Source organism: Leuresthes tenuis, unplaced genomic scaffold (genome assembly GCF_036924035.1).
Source record: "Leuresthes tenuis unplaced genomic scaffold, fLeuTen1.0.hap1 SCAF_13, whole genome shotgun sequence".
Taxonomy (NCBI): Eukaryota; Metazoa; Chordata; class Actinopteri; order Atheriniformes; family Atherinopsidae; genus Leuresthes; species Leuresthes tenuis.
The window spans coordinates 3,055,797-3,081,841 of NW_027325367.1; the positions used below are offsets into that span (position 1 = coordinate 3,055,797).

A 26,045-nucleotide genomic window follows, 5' to 3' on the forward strand; every position below is an offset into this window, starting at 1 on the left:
AATAATAACTTTATTTATATTGCTTCGACAGGCCAGGTAAAGGAAAGTATGAGCCAGAGAAAAAAAACAGCAGGGTATAAAAGTACAACATTGATCGGGCTAAAAGTTTAACATATTAAAAATAATCAAAATGGATGAACTGAGGACAAGGTCACATGAAAGCCAATCTATAAAAAATGGGTTTTAAGAGGTCAGTGATTCTGCGAGCCTTATTTCCTTTGGCAGGTCGTTCCAAAGTCAGGAGGACCTGCCAGGAAGGAGGTGGCTCCGATTGGGTCAACGTTTCTGAATTACAGTTAGGGGACAGGCCCATATGGGCTTTAAAAGTGATCAGTAAATTCTTCTGGGAGCCAGTGCAGGGCAGCCAGGACTGAGGTAATGCGACAATCTCTGTTAGAACCAGCAGGAAGCCCAGCTGCTGCATGCTGGACCAGTTGGAGGCAGGAGAGGGATTTTTAGGCGGTACCAGAGAGGAGTGAGTTACAATAATCTAGTCTAGACGTGATAAATGCCTGGATAACTTTTTCAAAATCTGGGGGTTTGAAGCTGTGATTCTCCCCCCCGTCCTGCTGGATCAATAACTCTGGGAGGCAGAGACACAGTGAGGTGCTGAATGGCTTTTGGAGGAGACACTTCTTCTGTTCCTTCCTTCCTACCTTTCTTTGTCTCTCCCTTTAACCCCCCCACCACACACACACACACATACATATATATCCCCACCGCTTCTCTCTGGAGGATGTCACCATGGCGACAGCACCGTGTGGATGCTGCAGTATGAGGACCAGGAGGGATCCAGCCCGTCTCCCATGGCAACCGCTAGTATAGGATGTGAACGTTGTGTCGCCCACATTGCCCCCTCCCCCTGCCGCTTGTATCACTGCCACCATTCAGTCTCATATGTATATATATATATCCCAACCACCTTTGCCACCAAAGTGTTGCCATGGTGATGACTGTAGGCATGTGGCATAACCAGGGGGCAATGTTCCCACCTTGCCACGCATACCTAGAAGTAATTATAACACAGCAGCTATTCATAGAAGGGATCTCATTTCACAGATCAAGCAGAGTAAGTAAATAGTTCTGCCTATATGCATATTAATAATTAGGTTTATTTAAGATGGGTTAAAGTATTTGAAATGAACATTTCACCTTTTTGGTTGAATGATGACGACACCACTCATTGTTAAAGATAGCTGTTTCTGAGTGACTGATGGTTGTTAGTCTCAGATATATTTCTGGTTTAATTAAAATACCCAAGGTAGCCTATATTAAACTGCAGGTAACCGTAGCAACAGAAGTCATGCTGCAGCCTCAGTAATGTGCTGACTTTGGCCCGACTTTCTTTGTAACTTTGGAAACTGTGTGAAAAACCAAGTGCCTCCATAGGTAACTAACAGTCAGGTGCTGCTGATCAATGCTCTGATTAATTGATCATCAGTCAGTGTGAGCAGCTCTATAAAAGCAGGAGTTCTGTCAGTCTGCTGCTCTGCAGCATTCAGGTGTGTGTTAACACGATGCCAAGGAGGAAAGACATCAGCAATGATCTTAGAGAAGCAACTGCTGCTGCCCATCAATCTGGGAAGGGTTATAAGGCCATTTCCAAACTATCTGGAGTCCATCATTCTACAGAGAGAAAGATTATTCACAAGTGGAAAACATTCAGGACAGCTGTCAATCTTCCCAGGAGTGGACGTCCCAGCAAGTTCACCCCAAGGTGAAAAAGCCCAGAGCTACATCTCAGACTCTACAGGCCTCAGTTAGCATGTTAAAGGTTAAAGGTCATGACAGCACAGTTAGAAAAAGACTGAACAAGGATGGCTTGTTTGGAAGGGCTGCAGGAGAAAGCCTCTTCTCTCTAAAAAGAACATGGCAGCACAGCTTAGGTTTGCAAAGCTGCATCTGAACAAAGCTCAAGACTTCTGGAACAATGTCCTTTGGACAGACCAGAGCAAAGTGGAGATGTTTGGTCCTAATGCACAGCAGCACGTTTGGAGGAAACCAAACACAGCATATCAGCACAAACACCTCATACCAGCTGTCAAGCACGGTGGTGGAGGGCTGATGATCTGGGCTGGTTCTGCAGCCACAGGACCTGGGCACCTTGCAGTCATTGAGTCCACCATGAACTCCTCTGGATACCAAAGTATTCTAGAGTCAGATGTGAGGCCATCTGTCCCACAGCTAAAGCTGGGCTGAAACTGGCTCATCAACAGGACAAAGATCCCAAACACAGCAGCAGATCTACAGCAGAATGTGTGAAAAAGAAAAGAATCGAGGTGTTGCAATGGTCCAGTCAGAGTCCAGACCTCAGCCTGACTGAAATGCTGTGGTGGGACCTTAAGAGAGCTGTGCAGAAACCAATGCTGCAAACCTCAATGAGCTGAAGCACCGCTGGAGAGAAGAGTGGCCGAGATTCCTCCACAACCATGAGAGAGACTGATAAGTCACACAGGAAACAATAACCGCAGCTCACTGCTGCTGAAGCTGCTGGATCAGGGGTTCACTTAGTTTTAGTTCAATGAGTGATGTTACACTGTAACATGTCATGGGTTGTTGTCGATATGAGGTTGTTTTTACTTAATTCTAAGACCTGGACCAGATGATTATACTGTTTTTTGGTAAAGGTTGGAGGTGACATCCTCTAAAGAAGAGTCAAACATTCATATTAAGGCAAAAAGACTCTGGGTCACGTCTTAAAGATGTGATCTGATAGAGATGGATTCAGATTTGAATATGTAACTTCCATGTTTGCTTGTAGAAACAGCCACAGGTTCTCCATGTTGTTGGGGACACTAAATGATCTAATATGTCCTTTTTAAGACAATGAATCAGTCCATGTAGTAAAAATGCACGTCAAACTATCCTAATAAAGACAACAACGAGCTCAAAATGCTCTCAGACTGTTATGAATTTCCAGGTGTCCCTTTAGAGATAAAAACGGGCCCAAAGATGGGAACATCTGGGTGTTTTTTCTGATTGACAGTGAGGTACCTCATGTTGTTTTAATAAAGACAGTAACTGATGAACAATAAACCAATTCTCACTGTAGAAGCCATTGTTACAGCCTACTCAAGAAGATAATCAAAAAGAATATCCGATGCGGGGAATATGCAGTCACACGTGTTGAAACAACGCTTTTGTTCGCAGCGTTTAAGATCTTCATGTTGACAGCCAATAAATTATTGATCAGTGCAACAGAATCCAATCAATCACAGTGAATCGAATCAGACAGCATCGCATCAGTTTAGTTGAGAGGAGAAAATGTGATGTGTGAACCCTCCCTCTCTCTCTCTGTTCACATAATTACTATGCGTAGTCTCTCACCCTCGTCTGCAGCATTCCCTGGTTTCTGATCTGCTTTAATTACCACTGGAATTTTAATTGGCGGGAGACAGCAAGGTGGCTGAGGTCGTGCAGAAACACAAGCTGGCAGACTTTCAGCCTATAAGGTAGAAGATGGAGGGATCATTTGAGGAGAAGTGTGTGTGTGTTGCCTGGAGGATTACTTGCTGCAGTGTTGCATGAGGAATAAAAAGGCCTCCTTCGCCATGTAACCTCAAGGTCTGAGCTACTGCTCTTTGTTCAAATATGAACAAAAAAAAGCTGTGTTGGTGTTTCTGGCACATCCACAACAGTCCAAGTCATTTAACATTTATTGTCTGAACGCAGATTTTTCTGTTTATGAAATACTTGATGTGGCACAGCAGCATTTTTTTTAGCTTTCACCGGTTCTGCTGCTTTGATCCAAAGACTTTCTGACTGTGTTTCACCATTTGGCAACATCTTCATGCATGTTTCATGCAATGACGTCCACTTTCAGTGAGCTGCTTGTGTTTTAGTTGGACACAAACACTCTTTGGGTGGTCAGAGGGGGTGGTGGGAGGGGCTAATCCCTGGATCTTTGTCAACCAGTAGTCCCTTCGTTGAAGAGATCACATTTACTGTACAGAATGTACTCCCACGTCCTCTCGCTGTGCTCTCATTTCCAGGTGCTTAAGGTACATCTTTATGGAGTTGAATTGATGCACATGTCTATGTCTGCTTGTGACAGTTCTTCTGTTATTTCTTGTGTTGCACTGCTATTTTCCTTTGGAAAATATGCTGATGATAGTTCACTAAATGCTGCATAATGGCAGCCGTTCTTATATTTCAGCCTGTTTATTCGTTTAACCTGACGCAGCAGATGGTTTCTTGCAAAGAGTCTTCTGTTCATCCATAGCAATTCTGTAGAAAAAGGAAAATGCTTGCACAAAAATAGATGATCTAGCTATCACCATCACGAGCAAACCTCATGTGCCGAGAAACTGCTTACAGCTGCTAGTATGATGATCTTAACGTTTGCATTTTGGCCACAGATAGATTGAACCTGTCAAGACTGATTCTGTCATAACTGTGATCTCACAAATCTTGTAAGAATCCAGCTTCATTACCGGGTAATGATGTAGTAACAAGATGAAGGGTACAGTGCGAGCAGCAGGAAGCTCCGTCGGGAGCTGAGAGCCTCGAGTTTGAGTCCAAAGTGAGACGATCTAATTTGTATGTAGCCACTGTAAAATCTTGGCTTAATGGGAATGTTGAATTAGACGAAATTTAACCCAAATTTACACCAGATGGACCATGTAGCTGTCTTTTGGGCATCTTTTCAACTGGACAATTATCAGCGAGTAAGGGGGACAATCTGTGGTGTCTTTGGAAAGTAATAGCTTATTCCTGGATAAAAACACAGTTCTGAGTACCACAGTAAACCTGATTTCTATAAATAGATTAGCTTAAATGCTTTAATGCATTAAATCTACATTTCTGAGCCCTGTCTCTGAGTAATTAGAAATTACAATGAGTATGATTAAATTGTTCTAAGACGCAGAAATTGTTCCTGCAAATGCAATTTTTGTTTATTCAATGTGTTACACTCGTGTTTTCAATACCAGCATCTGTGATTTTTACTTCCTGTTGTTTGGCCCTTTATGGGGAAATCATGTCCTTGGAAGAATGATGACTCCTTATTTCGTATGACCTGCAGCAGCTGAGCCCAAACGACCGGATAATGAACCAATCTTGCTTCGAGGTGCAGACCCCGGGCATCTATTTTTTCTGCAGCAGCCGTACCCTCTCATGACTCCTCTCATAGCAGAGTACTGTCTTATTTTTCCACTGACAGAGCTAAGCTTTTACATCACTTGGACAGTTCAAACAAACAGAACACACAGTCAAGAGCAATGGGCTGAGATTGTCAACACGGGTCTGAGGTCAGTACATCAGGGAACAGCACTGACAGTGAGCAAGTGTGTCTGCTGTGTTAACGTTAGGAAGTATCCTGCAATGTAGATCTGGTGGAGGATCAGGGTCCTCTTCTAGCTGATTGTTTTGTCTTTGTAGTGGTTTCTTCTTTAGAAAACCTCTCCAGCATCACAAAGTCTTTCATTTTACAGACATACTGTTCTGTGCAGACGTCTTGAGCCACTCCTCGTTGATTTATTGGCCAGGGAAACAGGAAATAGATGCAGCAATTTATTGAAAGATGTGCAAACATAAATGTATGTGCATTATATGAAGCAAGAGCACCTTTATTCACAGAGTATCGAGCCTGAATATATAACACAGCCTGAACCCTCTGAGACAAGCTTTCTGTCATTTCTTTAAGGAGTCTTCAGGAATAGTTCTCCAGGCTTCTTGAAGGACATCCCAAAGCTCTTCTTTGGATGTGGGCTGCCTTTTGTTCCGTTCTCTGTCAGATGATCCCACACTGCTTCAATAATGTTGAGGTCCGGGCTCTGGGGAGGATTCATCCCTCCATAAGACCTGTTGCCACTGATTTTCAGTCCACTTCTTGTGTCGTTTGGCACAGCTCAGCCTTTTCTCCCTGTTTCCCTTCCTTAAGAACGGCTTCTTGACAGCCACCCTTCCATGGAGCCCATTTCTGATGAGGCTTGGGCCAACAGTAGATGGATCAGCTGAAGGTCCAGATGCATCTCTCAGGTCCTGTCAGGTCACAGCTGGATTTTTTCCTCTTTCTTAAGGACATCACTTTCAGATCCTGTTCATCTGCTGTAGATAGTTTTTTAGGCCTGACACTTCTTCTTTTGTCCTCCACTTGTCCAGTTTCCTCAAATGTTTTAAGGACACACTGCACACCATGCTGAGATATGCCAAGTTTTCAGCTAATAGCTCTTTGGGAATCACCTTGTTGCTGCAGAAATCCTATTTTCTGTCTGTCAAACTGTGTTATCTTTGCTGTTTTTCATAGATACAACGAAAGAAATGAGAACAAATGTGTCTTTGTGACAGGCTGCTAGTAACAAAGTGCCTAAAGATACAATTTAAAACACAACACTGCTTCATCCCTTCATTTAGGAGTCGTTTTATGCTCAAATGAATCACAGGTCACTGAATGACTCATCTGAAATTGTCAGGTACAAGGACTGGACATAAAAATGAGTGAAAAAGCAGCCAATGTCCAAAGAAAAACTTTGAAAGACCTTCAGAAAGCTGGAGAACTTTTGCACAGGACCACTTTAAAAGATTAGTCTGGCAGCTTGGAAGAAACTGATAAAGAAATGAGGAGTTGATCAACTTTTGGTGCAACTGTGATGTTTTCCAGGTGAAATTTAGGACTCAAAGGTTGATTTCCTTAAAAAACTGTCGGATTCACTCTTCTTCTTTTGTTAAAATGTGTTTCAGTAGGGAATAGATCTACTGAAAAGAGAAGTATCACAGGCATTTTGTGTGTCTTTCATGGTCATTAGTTACATTTTATCAGATGCACAGAAAAGAAAGCCGACAACATGATAAATATATCGTATGTCTACATTCATAATTCGTTCGTTGATTGACTTATTTGTTTCCTAATTAGAATATAAGATAGAACAACAGGGAAGATGTAGATGATTAAACTGTCTTCTTACTGTTAATGTAATAATGACAGAATTACAGTGTTTCTTACTTACTGACCTGCTCACTGCTTAATAGGTTTTACAGTTCTCAAACTCAAACTGTTTATTCTTTTTCTTTTTAATTTAAGAACAGTTTTTAGATCCTCCACGCACCTCTAATGATGATAACTGGTGTTTAATCTCCTTATTATCACCACGATGTGCTCCATTCTGAGAGAGATCACAAGGCATGAAGAGAAGTACATTTGCTTTGTGGTGATTACTGTCTGTTGCTTGGTAGCACGAGATCTATTCTCAGAAAGCAGGAGAAATGTCAACAAGTGGCAAACCACAATTCCTCACTTGAAATCATCCCCACTGAGAGCTGTGATGGATCACAGCAACACCACAGATATGTTCGTTCTCCGCTAAAAAAAAAAACAAGGAAACAATTTCTTACTTCAACTGGTTGCACTTGAGTGCTTTCAGTACATTTGAAAAGTTTAATTATGTGTGAAAATGGTCCAGAAATATCTGATGGTGTCTCCGGGCAGATCAACAGTCTCTGTCCAGCATCTGTTTTCATTTTGCAGGTTTGTCCTTTAAACCCTAAAAGCGGAGACACCTCCTCAGTCTCACTTCCCAAACACAAAATAAACTCTTTCATATGGAAATGGACTAATTGATTTCCTAAAATTTACATTAAAGCTGTGTGTAATTGCACTCCCCGCTTTGCAGCAATTAAAGTGGAATTTTCCCAACAGTTAATGACTATTATGGGATTTGCGTAATTGAGGCCCTGGCTGAATAAGCTTTGTGGTTTTCTAGCGGCTAATGTTCCTCCTCGATGAAAGCAAATGAAAATCCACAGCAGTGTCGTAACGCACACTGTGGGGAGTCGCAGCACGGTGACCTATGACCTCACACAAAAAGCCCTTGATTCACATTTCTGGGCTCGTCCACAGAGGGACATTTTTTTCAGAAGAACGGCACAACTCTGAAACAAAATGTTTGTTTTTAGGGCGATGAAGCTGTTCAGCTCAGGCTATCTTTGTGTCAGCTGGCTCAAGATGAATTAAAAGCTCCTCTCAGACATAACAGCGTCTACATCGGGGGCTCCGATCTTTCTTTGTTCGCGGAGGCTTTCCTCTTCAGGCTCTGTGCGCGCTCACATGAAAAGGAGTGTTTTTTTGCATCATTTGACATTTATTCTACTCCGTTTATACACCAACAACTGACTCTTCATTCCTTAGAAGAGCAGGTTGGTGGAAAAGATGGATGTGATAAATATAAAACTTTTCACGGCAAAAAGCAGCGATGTTGCTGCAATTATGACGAGATAGTTGTTCAAAATTTCAAGTTAGTCAGAGCTTGCTGTTACAAACCTCATTGATTGAATATTATTGACATATAATTCTCTAATTTGTTTTAGATCAAGTCAGGACAAAATAGGAAAACCTATAAAGTTCATACTTTTTAGTTGTTTTACTGTAACTAAAAAGCTTCTTTGGTGTCACAAGTTTTTAACTTAAAACTGAGTTTTGGTCAAAAGGCTGAAAAGATGCATTTTCATAATTCTCTAATTTGTTTTAGATCCATTATTGGCAGTGTGGAATGGACTTGTTATCAAGTCAGGACAAAATAGGAAAACCTATAAAGTTCATACTGATACTTTACATGGAAACAGTTTGTTTTACTGTAACTAAAAAGCTTCTTTGGTGTCACAAGTTTTGGCCAAAAGGCTGAAAAGATGCACTTTATTACAGTTGAATTTGGGGATTTAAACGTCAGCATTTGAGCATTTGAGTTCACGGAATGACGGTTATTTCTCATCATGACTTTCATTCAAGGTCAATCAAGCACTTTCAGAGTGGTTATGATGTCAGATATTATCAGAGATTTTCAGTGGTTCTGCCTGACAACAGTCTGGGAAAATAATCTGTGGGGTTATTAAGAGGATTTAATCTGAAACTCTGAACATAAACCGCTCCGCAGCAGGTTATGTGTCCATCACAGGTTACCATGGTGATGTAGCAGGTTAACCTTCCTCACTCTGGAAACGTTTTGCCTTCGTAGGTGTGATTTCTGCTTTGCTCTGTTTTCTGAAATGTTTTATTTTTTCTTTAGTTTTGTTGCATTGCAGCATCACAGCAGGATAAATATTTGAGAGATTATGAAACATTCATGCTGTAATGTTCACACTGATGAGCTTAGTTTTATTCTGATATGGTACGTTGTGGTTTCCACACGCGAGAATCTTTGCTCTCATGATTTAAGTCTCTCTCAGAACAATTTTCTCCTGTTTCTACGGTTAATTAAACAATCAGGATTCACACATAGTGACAGTCGTTGCTTTTTACCCTGATCAGACTGCTGAAGTCAAATTTAATTTTAATAGTGGTTCAGAAAGGATTGACCCTGCGTCCATTAGCTGCAATAATGACCCAACTGGCACTGGTCGAGTCGTGATTGATCCTTTTGTTAAGATGAACGCTAATTTTCATGTCATTGATTAATTGATTTGGATCAAACCAAAACCCTCGTGTGAGACTTGGAAGTTTGAGCCGAACAGAATCAAATTATCAAACCGTGAAAATGAGAACAAAATGATCAGTAATGTGCCTTCTGTCCCACCTCAGTGTCTATGGATGTCCGCTGGCCAAGAAGAGGAAGGCTCTGGACAAACAACCACTGGAGCCGGCTGCCAAGAGGAGGCCAATCCTCACCTCCTGCCCAGGTGAGGAAGAGGAGGAGGAGGATGCCGGTGCCTTCACCGGCTACCAGAGTGAAGCTATGGAGGTTGGGCAGGAGGGGAAGGAGCAAGGGGAGGTAGTGGAAGAGGACGAGGAGGATGAGGATGGGGAGAGAGAGGGAGATGAGGATGAAGATGGGGAGGTGGAGGACGAATTCTCAGAGGACAACGAGGAGCAGGGAGAGGAAGAAGAGGAGGAGGAGGAAGAGGAAGAAGAGGATATAGAGGTGGCGAGAAGAGATACGGCAATAGGAGGCAGACAAGCAGAGGGGGAGGGGATGGAAGAGGAAGAGGATGATGGGGATGACGAGGAAGAGCAGGACGACGAAGGAGAGGAAGACGATCAGGAAGAGGAGGAGGAGGAAGAAGAGTTGGAACCGCATCGTCAGCAGGGTGAGTTTGATGTTTCTTACTTTGATTCTGTGAGAAAAGCTACAAAATACATCCTCTAAAGCAACATGACTAATCAAATATAACTAAGTTTGATGCTGAGGTAGGAAAAATTAGGAGATTCGACTGACTTTTATATATTTTCTTATATAACTTTGATATAATTTTGTATTTTTTTCATTTAAATTAATTATTGTAACTATTTAAAATGAACACATAAATGAATTAACACTGAAGCAACATTTCTGCTCAGACATGTAATTAAATTCAAATTTATGGACTACAGCTGGGACTCAAGAGGCCAAGAATGAAATATGTCAGACTCAACCTGAAGAACAACTATTCACTTTCTGAAGCTGAAGGGCTAATTTTGTGGTTGACATTTAGGTCTCTGCAAACTGAGCTAAAAACATTGATGTTTTTCTGCTGTCAGACAAAATGGCATCAGAGATTAAGTGTGAAATGACGTGAAAAGCTTGAAACAACACCAAGAGGTGCACCAACAACTTAAACTCATGTGCTTTGACCAGCTTTGAGCTACAGTGACATTTGTTAGCCGCATTCCTGTGCCTGAAACTGTCTTGCAGCGGCCAGGATCTGAGATACCGCAGTTCACAACTTTGCTTTCCAGCCCCACACTGTGCTGCTTTACAGTCGCTTGACATCTTTTGTGGGTTATTGAATGTGACATCATGTGTGTGGCTGTACGTGTGCAGGGTTCACACTGAGATTTGTTTTTATGACTGTGCTGTTACATCATGCTAAAGCTTAAAAGGTTCTTGTTGGTTTATAATACAGCCAAAAAGCACCATGTTCAGGGCAAATTCTCATTACACTGAAGTAATATCGTTAGTATAGGAAGAAGCTCCAGAAAAACGATTTATTGGTCAAAATTCATCTTTAATCGGCTGCATCAGGTATCTGAACACATCTTAACATTAGAAATAGATGACAATATGTCAGTATCACCATCTGCAAAGCAGAATATGGTGAAAGTTTGTGGAAGTCTGTGTGTAAAGGTCAAGGACAGAAAGCACTGTTGGATGAGCTCGGAGCCCTCAGGCAGCACTGCAGGAGAAACCGTCAGGACACCATGATCCATACAGCCACATGGGCTCAGGAGGAGCTGGGAAAAGCATTTTCACTCAACACAGTCCACGGCTGCATCCAGAAATGTGAGCTGAAGCTGCATCACACCAGGAGGAAGCCATATATTAGCTCTGAGCAGAACCACGGCCCAGTTCTCTGGACTCCAGCTCATCTCAGATGGACAGAAAGACAGTGGACCCGTGTTCTGTGGGCAGATGAGTCCACGTTTCAGCTGCTTCTGGGAAAAACTGACGAGAAAGAGCATCCAGGCTGTTATCAGAGACAGGTTTAAAGCCAGCGTCTGTGATGGTATGGGGCTGCATCAGAGTCCATGGCATGGAGGGCTTCATCTGGGTGAAGGTACCACTGATGCAGAGCTGGAGGATTATTAGGAATAGCTTAGTTAGAACGAGTGGGTGCATGTTATTTAGATGAGCTACTGCATCCAGTGGTTTCGTTTACTTCTAAACATTGTTATATTTGGAACAACCGGTGGTGTCTTTTTTTGGCTCAGGGTATTCTCTCAGTCTTGTGGGCCAAATGCCAGATATATCCTGTGAGGGTTGCAGCTCAGTCAGTGTTGGAACTTTCCACAACGGAGACCTTCGGTATGTAAAAAGGGGCCAAAAAGCTATTTCAGTGAGAAAACAGATGGATAATCCCAGCAATGCTTCATATTCACGTCCAGTTCTGGGCTAAATGGATGTCCACCCCTGGTGCAGTTTGCACCTGCAGCGGGAGAGGACTGAGACATGCTGAGGGGAGTCCAGAGGCTCTGCACTCTCCCTCCAACCACGCTCCCCTCAGTGCCCTCCATGCACCATCCATGTCCTCTGTCGCTTCTGACAGCGCTTCACAAATAATCAGGAGAGAAGCTCTGCTGAGTTATTAACTCCCACCCTCCCCTGCCTTCCTTCCCCGTTAGCCTTCGTGTCTCGGCAGACGTGTCACATGCGCTCAGCCTTGGTTTCTCCTCCTGAGGATATTTATGGCTCCTGAATCAGAGCACCTCGCACGCCTCCCTTTTCAATTTCTCTGCTCTCATTCGCCGTCTCTGTCCCCAAAATCAACAGTGAGGCTCAGCAAGGGGAGGGCTGCTCTGCACTGCTCTGGGTTGTATGTTTTTTTAGAGTAAACAGTGGTTCATAATTAGGAGAAAAAAGCAGCTAATATACTCAAGAATATATAAGAAAAAACTGGGTTTATAAGCATTGATGGATTGGAGGCTATGATAGCTTCGTCTGCTGGGTTTTGAACACAGTTATATTCTCACTAAGATAAATCAGTTTATTTTATTTTTTACCTGTTATGTACTGTTTAGACTTCAAAATATTGCCTGAAACTGAAAAAATGACTTGATGTGAGTTGCCTTAACAAAATGAAGCTATTTATTAGCTTATTTTTTGTCTCGACAGCAGAGAACCACTACAGACCCAATGGACAATCAAAGCTCATTCCTATTCAGAAGGACGACAACAACAACAGCTGCACCCTCAGCGCCGGTAACGGCACCGGAGAAGACTACGAGAACTACGACGAGCTGGTCGCCAAGTCGCTGCTCAATCTTGGCAAGATTGCAGAGGATGCAGCATACCAGGCCATGACTGAATCCGAGATGAACAGCAACTCATCCAACAGTGCGGGGGAGGATGATGATGATGAGGAGGATGATGGCAGCGAGCAGGGTGACAGGAAAGGCGAACTGAGCGTGGACCTGGACAGCGACGTGGTCAGGGAGACCGTGGACTCCCTGAAGCTGCTGGCACAGGGTCATGGCACCATGCTGCCTGAAGATGGTTACCCAGAAAGCACCATGGTGGATGATGGGGTTCATGTGAATGGGACACACAGCATGGGGCTCAGGGCTCACGGGGAGGAGAGCGGGGAGGAGGTGTGTCTCAGCAGTCTGGAGTGTCTGAGGAACCAGTGCTTTGATTTGGCTCGGAAGCTGAGTGAGACGCCGCCATCTGAGCGTCCCGTCCTCCACGCTCTCCACCACCAACTCCAGAACCCAGCAGACCAGCAGGTGATGCACCACCTAAACAGGTACGTGATCTCTACTCAGTCCTCCAGTTGCTCTGGATTTGTTTTTTAAGCCAGATTAATGTGATGATTTATTCAAGATTCTGCCTGTGAGATTGACATTTTCATATCTGACCCAAAAGTTAAGACCAAGAACAATTCGAGAGCACTGCCTCTCCAAAGCAAAGACTAAACTTAAACCCTCATGTGTTGTGAGTCCAGGGGAGAATCAAATGTTTGCGCTGCACATGTCTGTAAACCACAGATACATATTATATAAACATTTCTGAGGCAAAAGAGCCCAGCGTGACTCAAAATTCAGTATTGGAGCAAACAGATTTGGGGAACCCCCTGCAGGACAACACATCTACATACATACATTCATTCATTTCTAGTTACATTTGGACAACAGATATGAATGTTGAAGTGACATAACAGCCAGCTGGAGGCTGGTAGATAAGTTAAATTACATTATTTAACATTATGTAACACTTCCTTTGCATGCAGTTTCAGTAAAACCTGAGCTGGACTTTCAGTCGTTCCTCTTCAAGTTTTGTTTTATTTCTAAAGGCCAACGTTAAGAACCCCTGTTTATTTGATTTTACCAGTTTTAATACGTTTTTCTTTTGGCATTCGTATGTTCAACCAATCACAGTACAGTTACATCACATTTTTCTGAGTTGAAGTTTGACTAAAGCTAAAACAAATATGCAAAGAAGCGGTTTCAAGGTGTGAAATGACCCAGGTTTTAAAGACAAAACTCCAGCAGCTGATTCCCAGTTCCCCTGCGTATGTGCCCAAAGTGTTTGCTGCTGTCAGTGTGTCTCAGTCCAATGCCAGAAGGTTCAGAAATTTTGGATTGCATGCATCTCGGTTTGCAGAAACTGAAAGCTTTTAGTGGGTTCAGGTTGTGGGATATACATTGTTGCTTTTAAAAATGCCAACTTTCTCTTTATTTCACCACATGATGATGATGGCTTACCATCGTGACGCCTGGCAGCCATCAACACGGAAGATTTCATCGTCAGTCAGCCCAACTCTGGGCCCAAACTCCAGCCCTTTCCACCACATTTGTATCTGTTCAGGGAGAGGGAAGCAGGGATAAAAACAGGTGCAGTACTTGCATTGAATAAAAGTCAAAATTCCCCATATTGAAACACAAATCCTGGTTTATGACACAGATTTCTTCTTCAACTTACAGGTTTATTGTAGATGATTCTTTATCTGCTTTATGAAATTACTGAAGAGTGTATTTGTCTGGAAAATCCTCCTCATAAGATCTGCGTTGTGGCAGCCGGCATGGCTCTGTGAGCATGCTAGCAGATGGGAGTCCTTGCTTTGTGGTTGGGAGCGATCACACTTCTAGGTTTTCTTCCACTGTGTAAGAGTCTGCTGTGCTTTGTTGCCTTCCACGGAAAGCTGTGCATGGGCTCAACGTTAGATTCTGCGTGACATCTGCTGGTTGTCTAAAATTTGGACAAACAAATATATTTGGTGTAATACGACAGCACATACAACAAAGACTGTTTTGATCTCATCTGAAATTCTTGTGATTTTAGCTGACAATGAGAACGACTTACCTTACTCCTTCTTACATCTCAGGTACGACAGCTGCCAGCAGGGTGCACAGGAGGAGCCCAGGTCTCTGGAGCGCAGCTACTCTGATATGGTGAACCTAATGAAGCTGGAGGAGCAGCTGAGCCCGGCATCCAGAGGCTACCCGACGAGCTGCAGCCAGGAGGGAGACGAGGACACCACCTCAGTGGCTTCAGACCACTCCGACGAGACCTTCGACATGGCCAAGGGAAACCTCACGCTGCTGGAGAAGGCCATCGCCTTAGAATCAGAGAGGGCAAAGGTCATGAGAGACCGGATGGCCTCAGAGCATACAATACCCCGTCGGGATCACCATCATCACCGTGGCCACGGCGAACACAGCCCCAGGCTGAGCAGTGCCGCTGAGGAGCGAAAGTCCAGAATGCAGCAGGATGGGCTGAAGAGGGTGTACTACCCTAAAGGTTGGTTGGAAAAACCCACACACTGACCCTCACTGTGTCATTATTGGTCTGCGCTCGGCTGGTTATAAAGCCACATACGATGACTTTCTGTGTTTGTTTGCCTTGAACAGTGAAGCATGTCTCGTCTCTTTGGCTGTTTTGTCTGTGTTTTCAGACATGTGGAAAGTTGCTGCAGTGAAATACAGTTAAATCTGAAACTGCTGTGTGCTCATGAAGAGCTCCGTCTGCAGTGTTCCTTCCTCCTTCAAACATTTCACATCTGAGAAAAAGTCACGTTTTTCTGAGAGGTCAGATCTATTTTTACCGAAAAGCCTGGACTTTGAGGAGCTAATTTAGTTCAGTTGTTGCCTCTGTAGCTCCAAACCGTAAACTTCATGAATATTAGCTCTTTTTAAAGTGTTTTAAAAAAGGATTGTGGTAAGTATGTGTGTCGAAGCTCCACTCTTTGATAAAAACCTAAAAAGATGAACAGTGTTTGCTCTCCACAACAAATGTTTGAATTGTATTCGCAAAGAAGCCAAGATCGTGTTTCTTCTCTGAACTCTGCCTGTTCGTGGCACCTTTTCTCATCAAATTTGACCTGGAATAGCTTTTACTCAACAGATCTAACCCCAGGTCAACAGGGGAGGAGTTTATCTTGTCTGCTTGACTTACTGTTACCCTCAATATCGAAGCAGCCTGAGGCTCTCAGAGCCATGGCAGGAAAAAAAACACATAATTGTCAGTTTAATGTTTTCCCTTTTCCTCCCTGATTGGAACATCTCTGTTAACATCACTGGATTCAATGAGTTTTCTGACCCCTGAGCTCTTCAGACCTGTTAAACCCACATTGTGTTATTTCCGAAACGCTGTAATATGAACACAGCTGAGGTAATGGGCTCTCATTTCTGCGTTCAGGACCAACATCAGTTTTTTTTTTTTCCGCAGAAGCATGGTTTTCCACTGACAACAGCTTATGCTGTTAAAATAGGCCGGTGTGGGAACATCAGACGGCCCAACTTGTCAGGCATGAGTAATGGCAATCTGCACGGCCTGTTAGGAGAGCAAATCTCATCTGTGGGACGCTATCTGAGGCCTATTTCTCCAAATCCATTCAAATGCAACCTACCGCCATCAGGAGGGAGTCAGTTCTGTGCAGTTATCCTCCTCCCAACAGTATCAGATGGGCTGCAGACTGTTTCATTAGTGCAGAGCCTGGCCGTAAGAAGTTGTTATTGGTCCACTGGAAGGCTTTCATTATGATGTGTCTGAATCTGTGCAGAGACAGTATACTTGTCCAATTGCAGCGTGCAATTTTGTGTCGCCACACTTATTCAGCCTGAAATTGTGTTAACTGATTTCTTGTTGGGAGGAGAAGGTTGGTGTTTGAGGCTCTGTTTGTCCCGACTCAGTCAGTAACTAGTGATGCATCCATCCCACAGATGTCATTTTACAAGAAAACAAACCTGCATAACTCTGTGAATCACACCAGTTGCAATTTTCGCATAAATACAACATGATAGCTGATATCAGTGTAGGAGAAAGACTTTGTTTTACCATTTAATCAAGTGCAAACAGTTGTATCTGAGTGTAAGGACGTAGTTTTGAGGTGAAGTCGGGCCTATCTGCATGCAAGCAAGGACTTTAAGGAAGAAAAAGTACAAAATTTAGCATGAAAACAAGAGGTCCTGCTCTCAAATTGAAGAAAATACACTCTTCAATAATGAAACTAATATAAGTCATAACAGTACAATCAGATTTGTAGGTTGCAGCCATATATGGGGCAGAGCTGGATCTTATCCAGTCGTTTCATTCCAGAAGAAGGCATGCACTTGGACACAGGACCACCTCTGTCTTATTTTTGTTGTCCCATTTCTTTCCAGATTCTTCCAGAGGTGACAAGAAGGAGAGTAAGTGTCCGACTCCCGGCTGTGATGGTACCGGTCATGTGACCGGTCTGTACCCTCATCACCGCAGCCTGTCTGGGTGTCCCCACAAAGACCGTGTCCCGCCTGAGAGTAGGTTCCACTGCTTGGATGTTATGCTGCACTGGAAATGCACCCTGCTTCATAACAAGTCTGACAAGTCATTTCTGCTCGAGCGGTGCTTCTTTCTAAAGCTGTAGGTCGTGGTTTTAATGAATCCACCGAGCTGGAGCTGTGGAGGCAGAAATCATCTTATTAATATAATTAAACCTTGGCTGGAGGAGCCTCATATTTTCTCTGCACCTCTGTGTTTAACTTGTCTAAATACTAGTTAACACAAGGAAGGAACTTCAGAATTGTACAAAGTAAATTAAACAAATATAATTACTTCCGAAGTTCAGCAGGCTGACTAAAATTACTAAGTTTTAGAAGAAAATCACTGGACTAAACTGAACAGGAGTTTACTTTTTTTTTAATGCACAAATGCGAGTAGGTCTGAGCAAGTAAGATTGCCGTCTCAAACAGGGACAAAGAAGCAGCCGAGTGCTCATTCAGACCTGACACCCACATGTTCAGTTGCTGTCACATTCCTAAAAGCTTGAATAAGGGCAACTACACTAATTTTCCTTAAGGCTTGAACCAAGAAAAAGGATTCAAGCACCAAGAGAAAGACGTCCAGCTGCCATTATTAATCTCTTAGGATTAACGTGACCTGGATGACTGAGAAGCTCCACCGACATCTTGCTGTTACACTGATGAAAAGGAGCGTATGTCTCACAAAGTTTAAAGTTCAGAGCGCCAGTAAGTAGCAATTTTACCCAAAAAAGAAGCATCGGAGATGTTTCTTTAATTCTACCGTTTATGAGAATAAAACCTTGTGGTTGACACGGAGCAGCTGCATCTCCCACACTTTTACATTCATGTGAAAAAGTAAGTACACACTCTTTCATTTCTGAGGTTTTACAAACCAGAACATGAGAACAAATCATCTGGACCCTCACAGATTTTAAGATTAGGTGAACACAACCTCAGATGAACAACACATGACATATTACTGTGTCATTATTTATTTAACAAGTCCATCCTCACTGCTTCCACAGGAAGTAAGAGGCCAGGTGCTGCTGATCAATGCACTGATTAACTGATCATCAGTCAGTGTGAGCAGCTCTATAAAAGCATTCAGGTGTGTTTTAACACGATGCCAAGGAGGAAAGACACCAGCAATGATCTTAGAGAAGCAGCTGTTGCTGCCCATCAATCTGGGAAGGGTTATAAGGCCATTTCCAAACTATCTGGAGTCCATCATTCTACAGAGAGAAAGATTATTCACAAGTGGAAAACATTCAGGACAGCTGTCAATCTTCCCAGGGGTGGACGTCCCAGCAAGTTCACCCCAAGGTGAAGAAGCCCAGAGCTACATCTCAGACTCTCCAGGCCTCAGTTAGCATGTTAAAGGTTAAAGGTCATGACAGCACAGTTAGAAAAAGACTGAACAAGGATGGCTTGTTTGGAAGGGCTGCAGGAGAAAGCCTCTTCTCTCTAAAAAGAACATGGCAGCACAGCTTAGGTTTGCAAAGCTGCATCTGAACAAAGCACAAGACTTCTGGAACAATGTCCTTTGGACAGACCAGACCAAAGTGGAGATGTTTGGTCATAATGCACAGCAGCACATTTGGAGGAAACCAAACACAGCATATCAGCACAAACACCTCATACCAGCTGTCAAGCACGGTGGTGGAGGGCTGATGATCTGGGCTGGTTCTGCAGCCACAGGACCTGGGCACCTTGCAGTCATTGAGTCCACCATGAACTCCTCTGGATACCAAAGTATTCTAGAGTCAAATGTGAGGCCATCTGTCCCACAGCTAAAGCTGGGCTGAAACTGGCTCATCAACAGGACAAAGATCCCAAACACAGCAGCAGATCTACAGCAGAATGTGTGAAAAAGAAAAGAATCGAGGTGTTGCAATGGTCCAGTCAGAGTCCAGACCTCAGCCTGACTGAAATGCTGTGGTGGGACCTTAAGAGAGCTGTGCAGAAACCAATGCTGCAAACCTCAAAGAGCTGAGCTGGAGAGAAGAGTGGGCTGAGATTCCTCCAGAACCATGAGAGAGACTGATAACGTCTCACAGGAAACCATCACTGCAGCTCACTGCTGCTGAAGCTGCTTCTACAAGTTTTAGTTCAATAAGTGATGTTACACTTTAATATATAATGTGTGTTGTTGTTCATCTGAGGTTGTATTCACCTCATTTTAAGACCTGATCAGGACCCAATGATTTTAAAACATGCTTTGATACATAAAACAGGATGTACTTTCTTTTCAGATGCGTGTATTTCTCCTAAAAATTTAAATTCAGGTTTGCGCTAAGCTTAGTGTGACAGTGAATGAAGCCAATCAGATTATTTCTGCCTTTGAGAAATGAGTACAACATGAGGTTGTTCTCTGACAAACACAAACACACAGGGGTCATGACCTCCGTGTCTCAGGCCAAATTTAGTGAATTTATGGATCAGAACATGTGAATATTATCGTTTTTTTAAGAATAAAAAAAACTTCAAATGGCTTGTTGGATGGATTGTGCTGTTGTGAAACTTGGATATTGTTGAGCATGTTGGCCGTCCACCACAGTGCATCTGTCCTGCATGACTCCACATTTGTGCACGTTGTGTTGGAAGAGTGACGTTATCCTGGGTTTCACTTGGTGAGAATGACAGAAAGAGGTGATGATTTCCTGTTAAATCAGCATAGCCTGTGACAGCATAAGAAAAGCCAAATGAATCAAGTCAAAAATCAATTCAACTAAGAAACAAGTGTTAAAATGAACAATCAGTCATTTCTCTTCAGAGCTGACACAACAGCACATTTACTGTTACCAGAAATACCTTCTTCCTTTGCTTTCTTTTAGTTCCTTCTTTCACTTCTCTTCCTCCTCTGCTGACTGCAGAATCTCACAAAACAACCACACAAACCCGTCTTAATCATCCTCACTGACCTCAGAGGTTAAATGTTACTTTAGAATGAAATAACAATTCATCCTGCTCAGTTAATTTATCAGACCGGTTCGGACAAGTTAAAGAATATCGGAGTGGAAAACAAATTAAAAGTATGATAGAGTTGTGTTTTATGTTTGCCTTAAAGCTGCAGAACTGCTGCATTTAATTACAATAATTGGGATTTCGGGGACTATTTCAAAAGTTCAGAGGACAATTCTTCATTTTACAAAACTCATTAAGTCCAAACTTTTTAATAAAAGTGGAAATTATTTTGTAAATATTGAAAAATGTTTTGATGAATTACGATTCGCAAAAGCTGCATAATCAGCTGGGGCAAAGAATGGGTTTATTACATCGAAAAAAGTTCATAATTAGGTGAAATATTAAAACTACATTATTCCTGAAATTACAGAGTGAACTATGTGGGTGGTTAGGCATGCATGCATAACCTTGTTCAATATCTTTGGATCTGTCCGTCGCTCTGAAGGAAAAACTCCTACTTTCGCTATTTGTCCATTTGCACAGTCATGAATAGATGTGAACACTGCATGCAACCCTCTGCATCCACTGCGCTCTCATCTCATGAAATTTCATGAAATGACCGCGGTTATCAAAAGAAAAATGAGAATTGTGTGTCCATGGCAGGAAAACAGATCTTGGTGGATAAAAGAGGGAAAGCTTTAACCCTGAACTTGTCATTTTATTCATGACTAAATGTTTTCTGCTGGGAGGGACTTTTTCTTCGTCTTTCTGTGTTCAACTCATCACGAGGTGTCAGTTTTCAAACCCCTGGATGCTCCACGCGCTGAATTGAAGAGCTGCGTATTGATAATTAACACATCAACCTCACAGATAGTCATAACACCAACAGGAGATGCTGCAAACTTCTTTCTGCTGTGCTCATTTATCAATAAACGACGGGGTCTGGATAAGGAGGCCGGCGGCGAGGTGGAGGATAGTTACAGGACCTGTAAACATGTGACTCACCTTGGAGATGAACCTTAGAACATGTCCTCCTTATTTGTTCTTTGGTTTCGCTTTCAGTCGCTGCTAACTTAGCTTTAGGAAACTTATTTAGGTTTTGGCAAAAGTACAGAAATAGGCTTAGGGAAAGATCTCCATCAAGTTTATTAAAGCGAAGTTAGTAACAAATGAGTGAATATGTGCATATTTCCTGCTGCTGACACATAATCCTCTCATGGTTCGACACAGTGCTGAATGTTTGGTGTTCATGCTCATTTTGTGAAAACTTTGGCCCATTGTCAGTCTTGCGGCTGTAATCTCTGCATGCTTAACAGTCAAGCCCGTTAACTCTCTTGTCTGCTCTTAACCTTCGCTGTCTTTCTCACCTTTTCCTGTCTGTCAAAGTCCTTGCCATGTATGAAAATGTTTTAAAGTGCCCTACTCCTGGCTGTTCTGGACGGGGTCATGTCAATAGCAACAGGAACTCGCACCGCAGGTGAGTGAGTAGCCTTCAACTGGAATGCTATCAGCCGAGTCACACCTCCAGCGTTTGAGTGTGGCTGATTTATCGTGCTGTGAGTCTGTTGTTTTAGGAGGAAGTTTCACATCAAACTGATCGCTGCTGCTCAGCTCACGTTTAGTCTGAAGTGCTTCCTTATATCTGCATTGGAGTCAAATGCAGTTGAAAGCTTAGTTGGTGGTTAACAGGCATCTCTAAATTGCCTGCGGCTATGAGTGGTTGTCTGTGTTGTTATTTAAATCAGCTCTGTGACTGACTGGTAGCTCTGCCACTCACTCGGTATGTGCTGAGACTGGCTCCCTCTCAGTGGTAAACAGGTATCACTAATGGATGGATGAATGTTCAAATCTTGAATGCTTGTGGGCAGATAAACTAAAAAAAATGAGAATCCTACATATTTCAAGTCCTGAATGTGAAATATAAGATGATATTTGAGGCTATGAAAGTCCAACTCAGGTGTCTTGTTATGTGGCATAAAGTCAAACGTCATGTTATTGTCTCAAGCCTAAAGTGCACCACTGATTGTAATTGATATTGTAGTTTTAAAGGACCCACACTATGCACATTTACAGACCTTATAATTTTACTGCACATTGCAGAATCACTTCTTCCTCCATTTAAGCTTCTGTCTCCTTGCGGCCACCTTCCAGAAGGCCAGTTTTGCTCTGATCAGCCAGATGATTGATCTAAAAAGGCAGCATACAAAGCAGCTGCTTGTTGTTTGACTGATGTGCATTAAACTGACCACTAGGCAGGCATTATGCAAATGTATTTCATGGTAATGTAACATCAAGTAAAGGAAGAAACGCCTGAAGTATAGATATGAGCCTTCTCAAATTGCTCAGGAACAGTATTTTCTTCACAAAACTTTTACATGAACAGAAATCTATATACTACTAATACTATAATACTAATAAATAAAAGTATATCCTTATTTTACAATCTGAAACAATGTGTTTTCTGTTTGTAAGAGTTTGTTGTATCTGTTTTTACTGGACAGAGTTGGAATTTTATGATAGATTTGTAGGAATTTATGTTGACAAGTGATACAAAAAACACATTTTCTGTGTGTCCACAAACAAAATCTAAAGTGGTTTCAAGTTAAATGTTCAAGTAAGAGCAGAAGGTGTGTCTGCGTTACATCAGCTGTTTAACAGGCACACACACACACACACACACATGCACATACTGCTGAATTATATCAAGTGATAAAGTACCATCCTTGTTTCCTCACACATACACACATCTTCAGACTCCAGCACACTGTTTTAGATGCACACACAGTAGCCTTGCTGGCACGCACATTTACAACGTCAGACACAAATTAGCTCACAGACAGCAGCGCACATTCTTTGGCAGACAGAGCGCACACACACATGCACACACAGAGGTGGCTGCAGGGTGTGTTATGTAGCACAGCTCCTCTGGGAGAGGAAACAAAGCAAAAACACCAGCTAGCTAGCTTAGCTTGCGTTAGCTACCAGTTCACACAGCTTTCATGTCTGGCAGTCACCATGGAAACGACTTCACAGCAGCAGCAGCAGCAGCAGCAGCCTCTGCTGTGTTGGTCTGTCACACACTTCTCACACGCTCCTATCATCATTTCAAACAAGCGTGTGTGTGTTTGTCCTAACGATGTTTCATTCCCTCTGTGTATGAGGCAATTAGGGAGTGCCCAGAGTGACAGAGAAAAAAAAGAGAAAAGCAGGAATTTATTGTGCTGAATACAAACCAGCCAGTCAGCTTTTCCTTGATGAGAAATTCACATCAGATGAGTGTGAGCGACTTGCACATTTAAGTGACATTTCAAAATTGATTTAGCCATTTTCCTTGTGGAGATTTGAAAGCAACCATGTCACTTAGGACTAATGCAGCTACAAAATAAATGCAATTTAATCTAATATTCGGTTGTTCATTCGATTTGTCAATGGAAAGCAGCAACTTTGTGTGATCTGAATGGTGTTCCCGTGGGTTATACCTCACTAGAAATGAAACAAAACATTAAGGCCCAACTACAAATCCCATCTATGGCCGTAACGTTTCATTTTGCATGGACAATGAGCCCCTTTTCTTTGGTGGGTCGAGGATTTCTAGTCATATGGTGAGTCCAAGAGCTTGACAACCATTACTCCTTCAGAAAAAAGATTATCTGTGCAGAACTGGGATTGTGCCTAAATCGGTAGAGCCAGTCAAACCCTCACCTTCTGTTAAACCACTTAGCCAGGCAATAAGTCAAGCCTGGAAACCATTTAAACCAGACGGTGAACCAGTTAACAGCCAAACAAGTCAGTCAGTTAGTAAAGCAGTGAGTTTATGCTGTGATCCAAATTCAGTCAGTAAACCATTTAGCCAGTACTCCAGTAAAACCATTGCCCTGTAGGCCTACATGTATCAGCCAGCAAGTAAGTCAGTCAAACCATTAGTTGATAAACCAGTTAGTCAGTTTATCAATCAGTTCCTTACCCTATGGGTCATCAGCCCAACAATCCTTCCAATAACAAAGTACTCAGAAAGACCTCCAGTCTGTGAAGACATTAGGCTGCTATTTAAACCACAGAGTCCTCATAAAGTGGGTCATTTTAAAATCCTTAATTCATTCATAACTGTTGTGAATCTGATGCTGTGTGACTGTTGGTGCAGGATGTAACCGGGCCCTGTTCTGTCTGTCCCCTCCCACCCCCTGCAGTCTGTCCGGTTGTCCCATTGCTGCTGCAGAGAAGATGGCGAAAGTCCACGAGAAGAGCCATACAACTGACAGCGGCAGCAAGACCAATCAGACATCAGACCGCGTCCTCAGGTACCACCCACTGAATAGTGTAGCAAACCTAGCGTAAAACGCTTTGGGAGATTAATTCTGTCTCTTTAAATCAAGACTTAAATCCTCCATTTTTATTGGATTACGTATATGAACTGAATCAAGATGGTTGAAAACTTTAAAACTTCTACCTGTGTTCACACGAGGCAGCTGCAGATCACACAGGAGTAGCTGAGTCGTATGACAAAGCTAACAGCCTTTCGAAATGTCCCTGAGTTTGGGTTAGATGCCAAATGGTGCAAAGAATTTCAAACACACTTTAGGGTAGTTTGGGACGCTGGCATTTGTTCTGGTTAAGCTACACTATGAATGTCAAATGGCGCACTGAAGATTGTTGAACTTAGAAAGTTAACAAACAGCATAGAAATGTGTCTTAAATTCTAAAAACATAAAGGAGGGATGCCAAACGGTGCAAACAATCTCCATCTTGCATCTCTGAATCTTTGTTTTCTCCTTTTTGTGACCAGTTTGGTTTGACATGCAGGTAGAGCTCTGGTGCAGGTAGACACAAACATTTTCTTTATCCTTGATACTGAAATCAGGGATCCTGAATGGTGAAGTATCCATATGCAATCCAAGTCTGTTTCAACTGCCTTTTAGGCCGATGTGTTTCGTAAAGCAGCTGGAAATTCCTCAGTACGGCTACAAAAACAACGTTCCAACCAGCACGCCGCGGTCCAATCTGACAAAGGAGCTGGAAAAATACTCCAAGACCAGCTACGACTACAGCAGCTATGATGGCCAACATGGTGGATACGGGAAAAGAGGCCCAACAACCAAATCCCTCCACGGGCGTGACACCTCTCCGAAAGGCTATGACGGTAAAAGAAGTGACATATTATCTTAAATTCACACTCTGTTGTTTAAACCATTGCTGCTATTTCTTTTTTTGTCTCTTTCTGGAACTGAAATACCAAAGTGGGCCGTGAACAAGCCACTAAACAATTAGCAAAAAGTACCTGGAAGAAACTGGTCTGTCATGCTGTTATTTGGCTGAAAACTAGGTAGAATTGGACTTTCTGTCAATCATTTGTCCTGTTAAAGGGAATAAAGCCTGAAAGATGATTCCACTTTTAGGGACTCGTATTCGTTTTGCCATCCTGAGGAGAACATTTCATGCCTAATGATAAAACGCATTTAATCACTCATGCATAAATGCTTAGTAAAGCACATATCCTCTTTGTCATTGCACTAAAAACACTGGCGTTTTTTGGCTTCTCCACATGGCAGGAGTGAAAGCAGAATAATGGAAATGCCAAACTAAGAGCCTGCTGGTCTGAGCAGAGGATGGAGGGATGGATGGATGGAAGGAGAGAGAGGATGCAGATGGATGGATTGTGAGAGATAATGGAGGCGAGCCCTGTTTCTTTGGCTGGGAGCCATTAGTGAGATGCAGGCAGGAGGGAGGTTTTCAGACGAGGTGTCTGTGCTCCCCTCTGTCACGACTCCCTCCCTCCTTTCTACCACGCTCTCCTTCATCAGCATCGCTCCATCCTGCCGAGCCCCGATTCACCATCACACCAGCATACAATTGCGGTCTTTCTTCTGCTTTGTCCATACAGCACTTCATCAGTTTTTCTCTCTTGTATTTATTGACTTTGGTTATGCTTTTCAAAAGAAGCAGCTCACGTTTATCAGTGTTTCTCTAACTGACAACAAATCTTACAAAAAGACCACAAATAATCATACATCTCTGCATTTTC

General features: G+C 42.7%; 1 protein-coding gene across 7 annotated transcripts in view; it reads left to right on the forward strand.

Moving 5' to 3' along the window:
- Window positions 1–26,045, forward strand: part of myt1la (myelin transcription factor 1-like, a) — a 77,956-nt gene that overhangs the window by 32,332 nt on the left and 19,579 nt on the right. For 4 of the 7 annotated variants that reach the window (XM_072362219.1, XM_072362218.1, XM_072362221.1 and 1 more), the window contains exons 6-13: window positions 9,512–10,017; window positions 12,519–13,149; window positions 14,126–14,236; window positions 14,728–15,143; window positions 17,006–17,140; window positions 21,413–21,503; window positions 24,214–24,324; window positions 24,943–25,163. In XM_072362219.1, the coding sequence (XP_072218320.1) occupies window positions 9,512–10,017; window positions 12,519–13,149; window positions 14,126–14,236; window positions 14,728–15,143; window positions 17,006–17,140; window positions 21,413–21,503; window positions 24,214–24,324; window positions 24,943–25,163 (2,222 nt within the window). The remainder of the gene's footprint in view (window positions 1–9,511; window positions 10,018–12,518; window positions 13,150–14,125; window positions 14,237–14,727; window positions 15,144–17,005; window positions 17,141–21,412; window positions 21,504–24,213; window positions 24,325–24,942; window positions 25,164–26,045) is intronic. The other 3 variants (XM_072362223.1, XM_072362220.1, XM_072362224.1) reach the window with 3 other exon arrangements.